The following is a 15640-nucleotide window of genomic DNA, read 5'->3' as shown; positions in this document are numbered from 1 at the left end:
TCAGCTTCTATTAGAGAGTTTTTTGAAATAAGTTTTGTTAGATTGTTTGACATATCTTCAAAATCTTTTAGATGTGTAAAATAATCCATTTGTAAATCCATCATAGATTCCATTTTCCTTTTTAAAAATTTATTTTCTTTTTTAAGCATTTTGTTTTCGCATATCAGTATTGTTTCTTTAAGAATTTTGGATGCATTCACTGTATTATCAGAAAAATTTGCCACAGGTGGAAAAAAGGCTTTACCTAATAACAATGCTAATTTTTTATTTTTTCGTTGTTTCTTTAATTTTCTGATGGTGTCAACTAATCTATTTATCTTTTTGGCTAAAGCTTTCTTGCAGCAGAACAGTTCAACTTTAAAATCCACACAATATCTACAATATATTGCATCATAAGATGTATCTTTTAAAGCCAAATACCAATCATAAATACTTTCATTTATCATTTTATCTAAATAAATAAAGATTTTCCAGTCATCAATTCGAAAAAATATATAAACATATAAATATATTATTTTAAGTCTTTTACTTATTATATATATATATATATATATATATATATATATATATATATATATATATATATATATATATATATATATATATATATATATATATATATATATATATATATATATAAACTTAACCCTTTAAGACAAAACGCCGTAATAATACGGAGGACCGTTTTAGGAGTTAAGGAGCACCGCCGTAATAATACGCACTGGTATAAGGTGTTACTTATAGAGTTTGTAACACCTTAAAATTAGTCATACACCCTTCAAACCACGATTTTACTATTCTCGAATGTTCTACGGAACTAATAAACACAAATTTCGTTTAGAAATAAAAAAAAATATGGTAGATAAACGACGATCAATATCTGTTCAAGACGCTGTAAATTTTGTCTTGGAAGAAGACTCAGATCTTTCTTCGTTGACAGAATCTTTATCTGACAGTGAAATAGAATTTTTAATCGAATCAGAAACAGATGAAGAATTATATCTGAGTGATTACAGTGACGATAATTTTAAGAATATTCCATCAATTGAGCAAAATATCAAGAATATAAAAGTAGTTCCAGCTCTAAAGAAGAAGAAAGTTAGTTGCTATGAGAATTTAAATTGGCAAAAGGAACCTCCTAAAGAAGGAATGAGACGATTTAATTTTATTTCTGAAGAAAAAGTCAATGGAGATATAAAAAACTCTGACCCTCTTGAAATATTTGAATATATTATTACAAACGAACTTTGTGAGTACATTGCTGAACAAACTAACATATACTTTAACCAAATGACAGGAGGTAAAGTATTTCAAAGAAGCTCTCGTATATTTAAATTTATCAATAGTGGAGCTATATTTACATCTCGTGACATACGCCTTCATTTTGCAGTGATAATCTACTGTGGTATTATTCGAAAGCCCAAATTGCGAATGTACTATACAAAAAGCAAACTGTTTGAAACACCAGGCTTTAAAAGTATACTATCGCAAAACAAATTATTATTGCTAGAGAGATTTCTTCATTTTGTAGATATTTCTAGTTTTGTGGACAAAAGTTATACAAAGGATATAAAAATTAAATACATTCAGGAGTACATTGTTAACCGCTGGAAAATTATGTTACAACCAGGACGTGATATATCCATAGATGAATCATTACTTTTGTGGAAGGGAAGGCTGTCGTTTAAACAATCTATACGATCAAAAAGTGCACGCTTCGGTATTAAGACGTTTGCATTGGCATGTGGGAAAACAGGATATGTCTGGAATCAAATTATATACCTTGGTGCTGGCACAGAAATTTCTCAACAATACAAATATCAGGCCACCGATGTAGTAATGTCATTATCTGAAGAACTGTTAGATGTTGGACGGTGTATATACCTTGACAATTGGTATACCTCATTGGAAATTTGTGATTTTCTTGTTCAAAGAAAGACTGATGTTGTGGGAACATTACGAAGCTACAGAAAGTATCTACCAAAAGATGTTATTAATGCAAAATTGAAATCAAATGAAAGGTGTGTTGCATACGAGCAAGGATATCAATTCATGGTAATGCATTGGAAGGATAAACGTGATGTTTACATGATAACCACCTGCATACCTGATACTTTAGAAATTGTCTTACGTAAAGGTGCAAGGAAAGAAGTACCAACTGTTATCCACATTTACAACAGCAACATGGGTGGTGTTGATCTTAGTGATCAAATGACCACCTCCTATGCTTGTGAGCAAAAAAGGGTGAAAAAGTGGTATAAGAAGTTTTATTTTCATCTGATTAATCTTTCCATATTTAATGCACAAGTCATTCACAAAATGTTAGGAGGTAAACTAAAGGCTTTAGAATTCAGAATGCAGCTTGTTAGTGCTTTAGTTTCTTTTTATGGTTATGACATAGTAACATCCGGACAGGGTGGGAGACTAAGTCTTGATGGAAATCCAATGCGATTAGTGCATCGTCATTTTCCATCATATGTTCCGGAAACAGAATGTAAAACTGCACCTCAACGGAGGTGTGTTGTATGCAGAAAAAAGGGGAAAAGAAAAGATTCTCGTTATGAGTGCACCCCTTGTGATGTAGGGTTGTGTGCTGCACCATGTTTCCAACTCTATCATTCAAACAAATACTACTAGTGTTAAAATATATATTTTTTAGTATTAATAACATGTTTTCTCACTATTACTGTGTTTTAAATGATATTTTTATACATTATTTTCATATTAAATTTGAATTAGTAAAAAGTTGAGTTTTATTCAAAATAACCCGCGCATTTGGATGTACGGCTAAAAAAAAAAAGGTGCCGCTTAAAGGGTTAAAAACTAAGTAAATTGTATAAAAAGAAAATTGTAAGTTACAAATAAGACTTACTGATAAACTGCTGTGATTCAATTACCAAATGGTTAGCAAAAACCACATTAACAACACAAAACGAACTCACTTTAGAATACTTTTAGTAAAAATTTATAATAAAATCTCAGCTATATAAAATATTGAATACAACGTGTGCAAAAATCTTTAGTCAAGTAAAAGAAGAAACGGCAAATTTACCAAAAATATCTAAAGACGGGGGAAATTATAATAATCTTTACTTAGAAAACAAAAAACCCACCCTATAAGACTACAAAAAAAAAAAAAAAACTTATTCACTTAATAAATAAATAGTTGCAGAATTTGTTTTTACGTGGGGACGAAAGAATTATTTTAACTTACTTGTATTTTAACAAAACTGAAAGATTTAAAACTAAATAACTTTATCAATTCTAAACCAAAACGTCGTCCCCAAACAAATTATTGTAGTACAACCTTTTCTAAAAAAAATAACATCTACATGTACGTATATACTATTTATTTTCATGGGTGGGTTTTTATTCTTCAACACCTACATAAAATCATTTCTGGCGTTTTTTGGACGAAGTTTTTCAAAAATATATTAACGATTTTTTTCCGCGATAAAATGTCACGTGACAAAACTCCCTAATCAAATAGAATATTATTAAACGCTGTAAATCATACAATCCTGCGTCAAAAATTTGTAAGTTTTGTTTAAATGAGAAATTCGCAATATTATTTTACAAAGCAAACAATCTGCTAAACAAAAGAGGCGAATTAATTTCTAAATGCAGACACAAAAATAAATTTCTCCTTTCATTATTTGATAGCGGAGATTAGTTTTCCATTACGACTTCTTGTAATATAACGTCAGAACTCATTCTACCGCAGTTTGTAATTTTTAAACGGCTTTTTATATTTTTGATTTTGTACTTCATGGCTGATGATTGCCGATAGGCATGAAACTTTAAGTTCCATGAAAAGTTGTTTTTTCTAAAATTTTATTATTATTATTATATATATATCTATATATATATATATATATATATATATATATATATATATATATATATATATATATATATATATATATATATATATATATATATATATATATATATATATATATACATATATATTTAAACAACTTTAAAATGTATTCTACAAAGTAGATTGCTCAATGTTCTTAAAAAAAAAACAATTTTAAATAAGTAGAAAATCATTTAAAAAAAAAAAAATTATTTATGCGATTTTTATATATATATCTATATATATATTTATGTATGTGTGTATATATATATATATATATATATATATATATATATATATATATATATATATATATATATATATATATATATATATATATATATATATATATATATATATATATATATATATATATATATATATATATATATATATATATATATATATATATATATATATATATATATATATATATATGAGCAATTATAAATTAGTAGAAAATCACTTAACAAAAATTTTTCTCGTTTTACGCTGTGTTTCATCAATAAAGACTCATTAGAAATGAAAGATCAAATTAATAAAACTTCAATTTATACCAAAAATTAAATTACAGGAAGTCGCAAATGTCTTAATTACTGTAAATATTCACACATTTGTTGAATTTGCTTGAATAGACATTCTTGAATTTGTTGAATAAACATTCTTGGTTTGCGAGTGTAATTATTTCAAATTTTTCTTGAAGGCATAACGGGTGATGCGGAAGTTATCGGACAAATCCTAATTTCATTATTTGAGAAGACTCCAAAATGCACTATAGAACAACAAATAAAGGCAAAGAAAATAAGCAGGAAACTAGTTAACCAACTCTATAACACAAAATCGCTTCTAGTCATCGATGACGAAAAATACTTTTGTTTTGCAGGGGACAACATGCCTGGAAGTTCTGGATACTACACAAACAACAAAAAGACATGCCCAGAAAGTGTTCGCTTTATAGGAAAAGAGAAATTGCCAAAAAAATTATTAATGTGGATAGCCATATCTGACCGTGGTATGTCCGAGCCAATGTTTCGCACTTCCAAGGCTGTAGCGATCAATTCATCAATCTATATTAATAAATGTTTAGAAAAACAACTTTTTCCATTTATTCACAATTATCATGGAGACTTTAACTATTTATTTTGGCCAGATTCAGCAAGTTCTCATTATTCTAAAGATTCTCTAAATTGGATGGACCAATATGTCTATTACGTTGATAAAGAATCCAATCCCCAAATGTGGCTCAAGCACGACCAATTGAAAATTTTGGGGTACATTTGGCACAGAAGGTTTACGAGGGAGATTGGCAAGCTTCAACAGAGCAAGTTTTGATTGATCGCATTAAACTAAAACTACAAGAAATTGATTTAAACTTTTTACAGTCGCATATGAAAGGCGTCAGAGCAAAATTGAGATCAATTGCAGATGGTGGAGTTTTTTCATATAAAAAATAATATATTTTTATTAAAAGATAAATGCTTTATTTTAAAAAAATATAATAGTAGTTTGTTTTATTATTTATAAATTATTTATTTCAAATTTTTCTTGAAGGCATAACGGGTGATGCGGAAGTTATCGGACAAATCCTAATTTCATTATTTGAGAAGACTCCAAAATGCACTATAGAACAACAAATAAAGGCAAAGAAAATAAGCAGAAAACTAGTTAACCAACTCTATAACACAAAATCGCTTCTAGTCATCGATGACGAAAAATACATTATTGTGACCTTTTATAATTCTTTCCATAATTTTTGTACAACTGTAGCTAACTTTAATTGTATTTTGATTAAAAGTTTTATATAATTTATTAGAGGGCGGGAAATCCTTATCAACCAATTTTAATAACACTTTTCCTATGTTTGTGGAAACTTTTTTGCCGTATGGGGGGTTGAACCAAATTTAATTAATTTGATCTTTCATTTCTGATGTGTCTTTATTAACCATGAGCGAGATCTCGACTCGTTCTCGTTTCTCGTGAGAAATGGGACTTCTCGTGAGAAACGAGAAATAGAAAATTCTCGCGAGAAGTAGAACGAGACTTGAATATTATATTATTTTCCAATTTAAAAGTTTTTATAATTTAAAAAAATGCCTAATAATTTGTTTTTTTAATTATTTAATATTTTGACTCCGTGATTTTAATAAATCTAATTAAAAATTTAATTTGTTTTTGACAAAAACAAATTAAATTTTTAATTAGATTTTTAATAAGATTTTTTAATTAGATTTTTTTTTTAAATCTAATTAAAAAATATTACTTAGATTTTAAATATTTTTAATTAGATTTTAAATACAAAAACTTTTTGTATAAAATGGTGCACTTTCGACTTAATTTCATTAGATTACCAGTGGAATTTAACTTGACACATATTGTTCATATTGAAAAGAAATATTCTTGCCTCATTTCAACGATCAAAAATGTCACCAAGAAAAACAAAATCTGGAGATATTTTCAAAAAACAAGTGACGGTGCTGAATGCAAGACGCGCAAAAAGTCTTTGAAAACTAAAGATGGAAACACAAGCGGACTTCATCGTCACCTCGAAAAAAAACACAGCCAAGATTACGTTAAGTATTCTGAAAAAACTGACGACTCTCTTCTTCCTCCTCCTAAGAAGAAACAACGAACCACGGTCGAAATGCTTGAAACAAAGTTCAAATATGACAAAGACAATTCCATTCAAAAACAGTTTGGCTCTGCAATGCTAGATTACTTTTGCACTGATCTGGCATCCTTTTCAGCAGTCGAAGGAAGAGGTTTCAAGAAATTGTTTGACATTGCAAACCCTAAACTGAGCCTTCATCACAGAACAACATATTCAAGAAAGCTTTCAATTCGGTCAAGCAAAGTTCGAGCTGGAATGAAGAGCATAATAACGGAGATTATGCCAAATCTAAAAAGTGCTGCATTTACTTCTGACCTTTGGACTTCTAGAGCTCAGGACAGCTACATCTCTTGGACTTTTCATGCTATTGACAAAAATTGGAGACTAGATCACTGGACACCCCATGTCCAACAGTTCCCAGGCAGACACACAGGTATCTTAATTGAAGGAAAGCTGGATTCTTACTTAGAAGAACTAAATTTGCCTGCTGATTTGCCAATGTACTGCGTGAACGACCAGGCAAGAAACATGAAATTTGCAGTCAAATTGTCAAAGCGCCTTGACCAATACTTGTGCAACAATCATATTTTGCAATGTGCAGTTTGAGACTCATTTGGAATGACTGCTCGAATGGATGATGCGTTGCAAACATGCAAAGATTTGGCTTCTTTAACTCACCAGTCAACAGTTGCAGCTGAGTTGCTTGAATCAGAATCAGACGCTCAAGGAATCAATTTTAGACAGTTACGCCAATTTGTTGACACAAGATGGAATAGTGAACTGGATTGCATGGCTTCTGTCCTACATTTAAAGAGTGCAATTATCAGCTTGAAGATATTTTTTCTTCAAAGACCATCAGTGCATCACAGTGGAAATCAATTGAGGGAGCTGTAGAAATTTTGGCACTACTTAAAGAAGCTACGGAAACGTGGTCGGCTGAGTCTATTCCAACAATTAACACTGTCGCCGATTCTCTTTATCTCTCTAATCCATGACAAAATTGATCAATTTATTGAGACGGATGGAAAAAATGGCTACGGTGTCTTGTATACAAAAAACTTGAAAAGCTGCATTGAGAAAAGATTTCCTCTTTGTCACACTGGAAACTTATTGAGTGCTGCAGCAAACTACTTAAATCCTGCTTTAAAGGGACTTCACTTGAAGCTCTTCAAAAAATTTCAAACAACAAAAGAATGGTTAGCCTCACAGGTTAAGGACAATGTTGAGTGCCAACCTGTTGCCAGAGTCCTTTCAGCAGATTTGTCCCCTAATTCAAAACTGAAGCGCAGGTTAAACGTCAGACTTGAAACACAAGAGCCAACATCTGAACTGAATCCTATTTTGAGCGAAATGTGCCAGTATGAATATCTTCCTGATGCCAAAAAAGACTTTCCGATTCTTGATTGGTGGAAATTGCATTCAAATACATTGCCAGAACTCTCTTCATTAGCTAGACAAATTTTAGCTATTCCAGCAAGTTCAACTAAACCAGAGAGAGTTTTTAGCTCAGGTGGAAATGTCGTCCGATCATCCAGGCACAACTTACACCCAGTAAAAGTAGAACAAATCATCTTAATCAGAGAAAACATTGTCTTGTTGGAAAAGTTTGGCAAAAAATTTCTGAATTAATATTTGAAAAACTTGTTTACATTAGACAAATGTCATTTGTGTCTATTTGTCAAAACCATGTTTACATTTTTTTTTTTAATTTAATTTTTTATTTTAATAAATTTGTTTTCAAAAATCGTTAAATTTCTCGTCTCGTTCTCCGTCTCACGAGAAGTACTAACTTCTCGTCTCGGTCTCGTCTCGGTTTGAAAAAACCTAGTCTCTCTCATGATTAATCTTTATTGATGAAACACAGTGTAAAATGAAAAACTTTTTGTTAAGTGATTTTCTACTAATTTATAATTGCTCTGTTCTTTTAAGAAAATTGAGCACTCTATTTTGTAGAATATCTTTTAAAATGTTTAATTATATATATTAGGCTCCTTATTAACATTTGTTGAGCACTCTTAATTGTATTTTAACATTCCGTGTAAATATAAAAACTAAATTTCACTTCTTTGAAAAATATACCTATACTAGATGAAAAAAGTTATACTATTTCTTTGATTGAAAAAGTTGAGCATTTTATTAAAAGAATTTGTTGGAAGGCCCATTTTTTTAAAAAATTAAATACAAACACAGATAATGTATTTATACCTGATTTAGTAAATTTTGAAAATGACCTTTTGCATTTAATTAAAACAATAAAGTTTCGCCCTATAAAAAACGAATTTCAAACGGAATTAAAGCAAGATGTTAAAAAAATTAAATCAAACCCTAATATTTTGATTTTTGCTGATAAAACAAATAACATTAACCAATTCACAACAGATAACATGAAAGAAATTTTACGCGACAATATTATTTGTTCTTATGAAAAAGCCCCTAAAAGTTTGGAAAACGCAATTAATTTAGAAGCACAAAGTATTGCTAAAAAAATAAACCTTAATAACTGAATCAAATCAACTGCCCCTGCCCAAGCCTTCGTAACTCTAAAAGACCATAAATCAAAATTTCAAAACAAACTTCTTTGTAGGTTATTGGTTCCCTCAAAAAGTGAGATGGGACATGTAAGCAAAATTAAATTGGACAAAATTATTAATATTCTTAGAAATAAATTAAATTTGCAACAATGGAAAAATACCATTGATGTTATAAATTGGTTCTCCATAATCGAAAATAAAAATGACTGTACATTTATTCAATTTGATATTAATGATTTTTACCCTTCAATAACTGCAGGTATTTTAGACAAAACAATTGAATTTGCAAAAAGCCACACAGTTATTCCTAAAGAAACAATCCGTATAATAAAACATTGTAGGAAAACCTTACTCTATTTTAATATGGAAACTTGGAAAACGAAAAACATACATGACTGCTTTGATGTAACAATGGGCAGTTATGGCGGAGCAGAGATTTTGTTGACTATACGTGTACAGTCAACAAAATCTCTGCTCACGTATATGTGAATTTGTTGGACTATACATATTAGATTTATTAATTAAAATAATCAATATAAATGATTTAGGCCTTTATCGAGACGATGATTTATTAGTAATACTTAAAAGATCTGGTCCCCAGCTCGATAAAATTAGAATTGATATTATAAAAATTCTTAAAAATATTGGCTTTCAAATCGAAACAAACATAAATTTAAAATTGGGAACTTTCTTGATGTCACATTTAAACTCTCTGAAAATTCATATAAGCTTTTCAAAAAACCAAACGATGAATTATTGTATATTAATATTAACTCTAATCATCCACCCCAAATTCTAAAATAAAACCCGATTTCAATTAATAACAGATTACACCAAAACTCATCTAATGAAAATGTATTCAATTCCTCTAAACGAATATTTGAAGATGCCCTAAAAAAAAGTGGTTTTGAAAATTTTGAACTAAAATTTGACCCTGAAAAAAAGAATACAAAAAAACGAAATAGAATTAGAAATGTAATTTAGTACAACCCCCCATATAGCCAAAATGTTTCCACTATCATAGGAAAAGTGTTCTTAAAAAATAATTGTCCAATGAGTGGAAGTTGTTTATCAAAAAATGTGGTATATAAATGTGTTGTTTCCTCCAAGAATGTACCTAATAAACAATATATTGGCATAACAGAGGATGAATGTAAAAAACGTTTTGCCAATCATAAGCAATCTTTTAAAAATAAAAAGAATTCAAAAGACACCATGCTGTCAAAATTTATATGGGAGTTAAAAGATAAAAATATTGATGATTTTATATGGAATTGGTCCAACCTTAAAACAGCCCCTCCATATAACAATATTTCCAAAAAATGTATACTATGCCTTCCAGAAAAATTTGAAATAATTACACACGCAAACCATTTATTGTTTATTAAACAAAAAATCGGAATTAATTTCTAAATGCAGGCACGAAAATGAGTTTCTCCTTAAAAACTATAAAAATAAATGAGCTCACATAATAGTTACATTAAGTCTCTAAAAAAGTAATCATTTCCAAGGAATTCTTTTTATAATAGTGTCAGCAAATCCAACAAATCCAACAAATATGTCAAAATTTACAGTAGTTAAGACATTTGCGACTTCCTGTAATTTAATTTTTGGTATAAATTGAAGTTTTATTAATTTGATCTTTCATTTCTGATGAGTCTTTATTGATGAAACACAGTGTAAAATGAGAAAAATTTTTGTTAAGTGATTTTCTACTAATTTATATGCATATATAATATATATATATATATATATATATATATATATATATATATATATATATATATATATATATATATATTATATAGATTATTATATATAGATTATTATATATAGATTATTATATATAGATTATATATAAATATGATAAAATCTTGTATTTCATCTCAAAATTTAGACTCTCATAACTTTTGGAAAAGTTTCAATCTGTTATTCCACCACTATTGTATAGTTCAGATTTTGTCACCTCATATAAAAACAAAGCTGAATTGATTGCTAAGAACTTTTTATCAATATCATCTTTTTTTATTCTATTTCATGTATATGTATATATTTATATACATATATATATATATATATATATATATATATATATATATATATATATATATATATATATATATATATATATATATATGTATATATATATATATATATATATATATATATATATATATATATATATATATATATATATATATATATATATATATATATATATATATATATTTATATATATACATATATAGATATATATATACATATATATATATATATATATATATATATATATATAAATATATACATATATATATATATATACATATATATATATATACATATATGTATATATATATATATATATATATATATATATATATATATATATATATATATATATATATATATATATATATATATATATATATATATATATATATATATATATATATATTATATATATATATATGTATACAAATATTACAAAAAAAATTCAAATGAAGCTTATGTTTTTCATTTTATATTTCCACTAATTTTATTTGACCTGAAATCAAACAGGTTGATCCATTATTTGAAATTCGTATCACTCCAGCTTCTTTATCTAAAGTGATTTTAAGCTTAAACTATTTTGCAGCTTGTGTTCCGGCCAACATATCTGTAATAGTCTTGCAGAAGTGTTTTCCGGAGCTGTTGTGACAACTTTAAAAAGTATTCATCAAGTGCTTAACAGCAATAAACAATAAGTTTTATCGTGAATTAGATAGATTTAGAAAAGCTAAGGATATCATACTGCATACTGGTAAAATTTTAATAAAGTTTTACATACTGTCAAAATTTTAATAAGGTTTGGCATACTGGTAAAATTTTAGTAAAGTTTGACATGCTGATAAAGTTTGGTAAGCCGGTTTTCTCTGTAAGTATTCTTCTTATAATGTATTAATTGCATCTGTTAGACTATTGAAACCTTTTTTACCAATCGTAGTATTAATAGTGCCTTCGACGGACAGCACTCTTCTTCATACCCTGTCACTTCATGGGTTCCTCAAGCTTTAACCTTTAACCCTAAACTCTTTTTAATTTACATAATGATCTTCCAGATATTTTATCACCTAAGGTAGCATTGTTCGCTATTGATAATACCAATTACTCTTGTCTTGATTAGAAGCCAACACTCTCTGATTGCTTGGAGGTGGCATTTGAGCTTGAAAAAGATATCATTCCTGCTGCAGCATGGGGCTCGCATTGTTGAACTTTAACTCAGAGAAAACTTGCAATAACGATTTGTTTTCAGCTAATCGTTATGGTAATACTCCAGATCTTCCGTTTTTTATGAACGGTAATTTATATAGAATTTTACCGAAATATTATTATAAAAACTAACTTTGTTGTTAACTTCAATTTTTTTAAATTAACAAAACCATTATAATTTTGTTAATAAAAGTGACGCTGTTTTAAATAATCAGCTACGAAATTAATATATAACCATTATATTTTATTTTCGTCAACTTAAGCTATAATTTTTTGTTTACTTTCAAAGATAATTCATAAAAACTAAAAACATAGAAATTGTGTAGTTGTATACGCTTAAAAATACCCACTACTCTTTAAAATAATTGAAAAAATATTTAAGTCGACTCAAGAAGTCTTACAGTTTTGCAAGGGAGCTTGGCACAAAACTCCCTTTCCGAAAAACTCAATTCAAAGTTAAGTAGTTTTTATCTCAATTAAGCAGAAACATAGTTTGATGTACATAAAAGCAAATCAAAATTTTATTGTGAAATCACAAGGAATGTAATTAAAAAGGACAATAGTCAAATTTCATTATTGTGCTTTGGCTTTATAAAGAATATATAGATCACAAAAATATTAAAGCTAAAAATCTTGGACAACTTTCAGTTAATGAGTTTTTTATTCATAACAGTGAAACCAACAAAGGACATAATTTTGAAACCAACAAGGTACAAAAGAAAGGTTTCAGATTTAGTGTGTTATTTAGAATATGATTTTGCGTATTACTTTTTAATGGAAGTAATGAAGAAGCATACCAAACTTTATATATTCTCAGATAGTTGCTCGGACCAAAAAGAATTTAAGCATAATGACTCAGAACTAACTTAAATCAGCAAACAAACAGCATACAAGTAAACAATAAAAAGTAGTCTAATTGAAAATCGTCAGATAATGATTTTTGTTACAGAAACTTAAGTTCACAAAAACTCTAGACTTCAAGAAATAGTGGTCGTCATTTTATGAAAAAAAGTTGCATTTCCAATTAAATCAATGTTAAGAAACATTATTATAAAAAACATTTATCTCTCTTTTAATTGAATTATGCTAAAAGAAATGATCCCCTTGAGTATACTATTTTTATATTTGAAATCATAATAACTCTTACTAATCAAGTTTGTTTCATTATAACTGGTGTATTAGAAAAGGCATACACAATAAATTAAGCAATAGGATTTCATAAATTAAAGATAATTCTGTTGATCAATTTGAAACACCAATAAACTCTAATATGAACTTAGAATAACTTTTGAGTTGCTTTTGAGTAGTTAAAAGTAGTTAGTAAAGTGACTGAATACTAAATGTAGTAATTGAAGTAGGCGACTGCATACTAAATGATACAATGATATTATACACATAAAGTGATAAATTATTGCGATATTTTTAAAACATACAATGACATTATAGACAATAAAAAATATAACGCAAACATAGCGGTTAGTGAATTTAACTTTATCTTTACTATTATGTTAGTAAAAAGTTATTTATATTTTCTTTTGTCTAAGAAGGCGTTATGCTTTACCGTTATGTTACCCGTTATGTTAATTTAAATACGTAATAGTATGACATCATAGTTGTATTTTTAAAAAGTGGGGATTTTTTATAAATTGCATAAGATATTTTTTTAAAAGAAATAAGAGCGTTCAAACAACTTTTATATTAACACCGTCTAATTAGTATGTTTATGATATTTTTGGCTACTGAGGTTCATATTATTAATATAGATTATTGCTATTATAATATATTGGTTTCAATTTAAAATTATTAAATAACGTGTCATATTGTAATTTATCTTTATTAATATTATGTTTTACACACCTAAAACTAATAACGATGAATAATGTGACAACACTATAGATATATGTACATATTTAATTAAGAATACTCATCTACATATTTCATATTAGAGCAATAGATTCTATTTTTCAGCAGGCAGAAAAACAAAATTGAGTCAAGCACTTTTAAAATACTTGAGAGAAAATTGAAGAGAGTTCTAGAGAACAATTTTGTAAGAGTATGATTGAATGTTATGTGGACCACAAGCGGTATATGAGTTTAATTGAGATATTATTAAAGCAACGGAAGCTGGAATAATTTGAATGTCTAACAATCGGTTCATCTGATTAATTGAAATGGAAGGAAGAGAATGACCGTAAGACTTAAGAACCAAATTAAAAAAAAAAATTTGAATTAGTTCTGCCTTATTCTTGGGAGAGGTCATATGATCAGTCCCATAAATGATAGATAAAGTGTTAGACCTACCCATGTTAAAAACGCTGTTAAAGGTTTTCCAAAAGTCTGTAAAACCTCACTTCTAAGTAGAAGATTTAGTAAACTTAAATAATAGAGCTAAGCATCAGAAAACGCTTTTTTAAAAAAATTTCTTGCAATTATATATATATATATAAAAAGTACTTACGAATAAATATAGCAGCTGGACAAAAAGGTGAATCCCATGGAGTAGAATAAGGCTTGACTTGGAACCGACGTAAAAAAAAAGCTTTTCTTCCTTCCTGAATCCAGGAGTTTATATAGAAGGAGAAACTTTTAAGCTGAGAGAAAAACGATATCAGACCAAGATCCATTGCGAAAAAAATCAAGAAAAAAATCCCAATTAGCATTAGGGTAGTTGTAAGTAGTGCAATGATTGGATGAGTCCGAAGCGGGTGTACAAGATGAAAGATTTAAAGAGATCATTGCATGGATTGAAGGTAAATAATTAGGGTTATCAAGAACATGATTCACGATTTTAACTGAGTTGTTTGAGTAATAGATTGACAAAGACCTTAGTGCGGCAGGATCAGAGTTGTGTTAGAGCCAATTTATTCATCAAGGAGTAATTAAAAGCTACTTCTTGCACATAGTACCTTAAAACGTTAGACATAAGATTTTGAAAATGCATTCGGAAAATTATTACATCTAATAAAATACAAGAGATTAGGTGAACATAAGTTTAGGGTTAGAGTAGCTAATTAGAGATTGAGATCAAACGGCATCAAAAAATATTCAATCATTTAACCAGAATAGTTAAATTTAAACAGAATACAAACATATATAAAATAATTTACGGTTATATAAACATAAACTGACAGAACACAAACATACATAAACACACTTAAAGTAACTAATGGGTGAATAAACACCGCGCGTTATCATAAAATGTAAGCAAAAATTATATGCAACAAATAATTTTAACAAATTTTTTTTTACTTAACTGACTTATGTTTCGTCCACACAGAAGTTTGAAAAATTAAAAATTTGATTGATTTAAATATATTTTTATTTAAATAGAGCATTTTTTGTTAAGTGATAAATGATAGGATCCTTATAATCTTCTAAAAGCCGTGCTTT

General features: G+C 28.0%; 1 protein-coding gene across 1 annotated transcript; it reads left to right on the top strand.

The window, feature by feature from the left end:
- The first annotated feature begins 855 nt into the window (after positions 1-855).
- On the top strand, positions 856-2637 carry LOC136075792 (piggyBac transposable element-derived protein 4-like). Its single transcript, XM_065789229.1, has one exon. The coding sequence runs from the start codon at positions 856-858 to the stop codon at positions 2635-2637; it is 1782 nt and encodes a 593-aa protein (XP_065645301.1).
- The last annotated feature ends 13003 nt before the right edge of the window (positions 2638-15640 follow it).

The sequence above is a fragment of the Hydra vulgaris genome, chromosome 02 (assembly GCF_038396675.1).
Source record: "Hydra vulgaris chromosome 02, alternate assembly HydraT2T_AEP".
Classification (NCBI taxonomy): Eukaryota; Metazoa; Cnidaria; class Hydrozoa; order Anthoathecata; family Hydridae; genus Hydra; species Hydra vulgaris.
Note: the sequence above shows the minus strand (reverse complement) of the source record. Positions and strands in the feature narration are given on the sequence as shown.

Bases quoted from the DNA above. Each gene is read 5' to 3' on its own strand.
- LOC136075792 (XM_065789229.1), top strand. From the start codon at position 856: ATGGTAGATAAACGACGATCAATATCTGTTCAAGACGCTGTAAATTTT.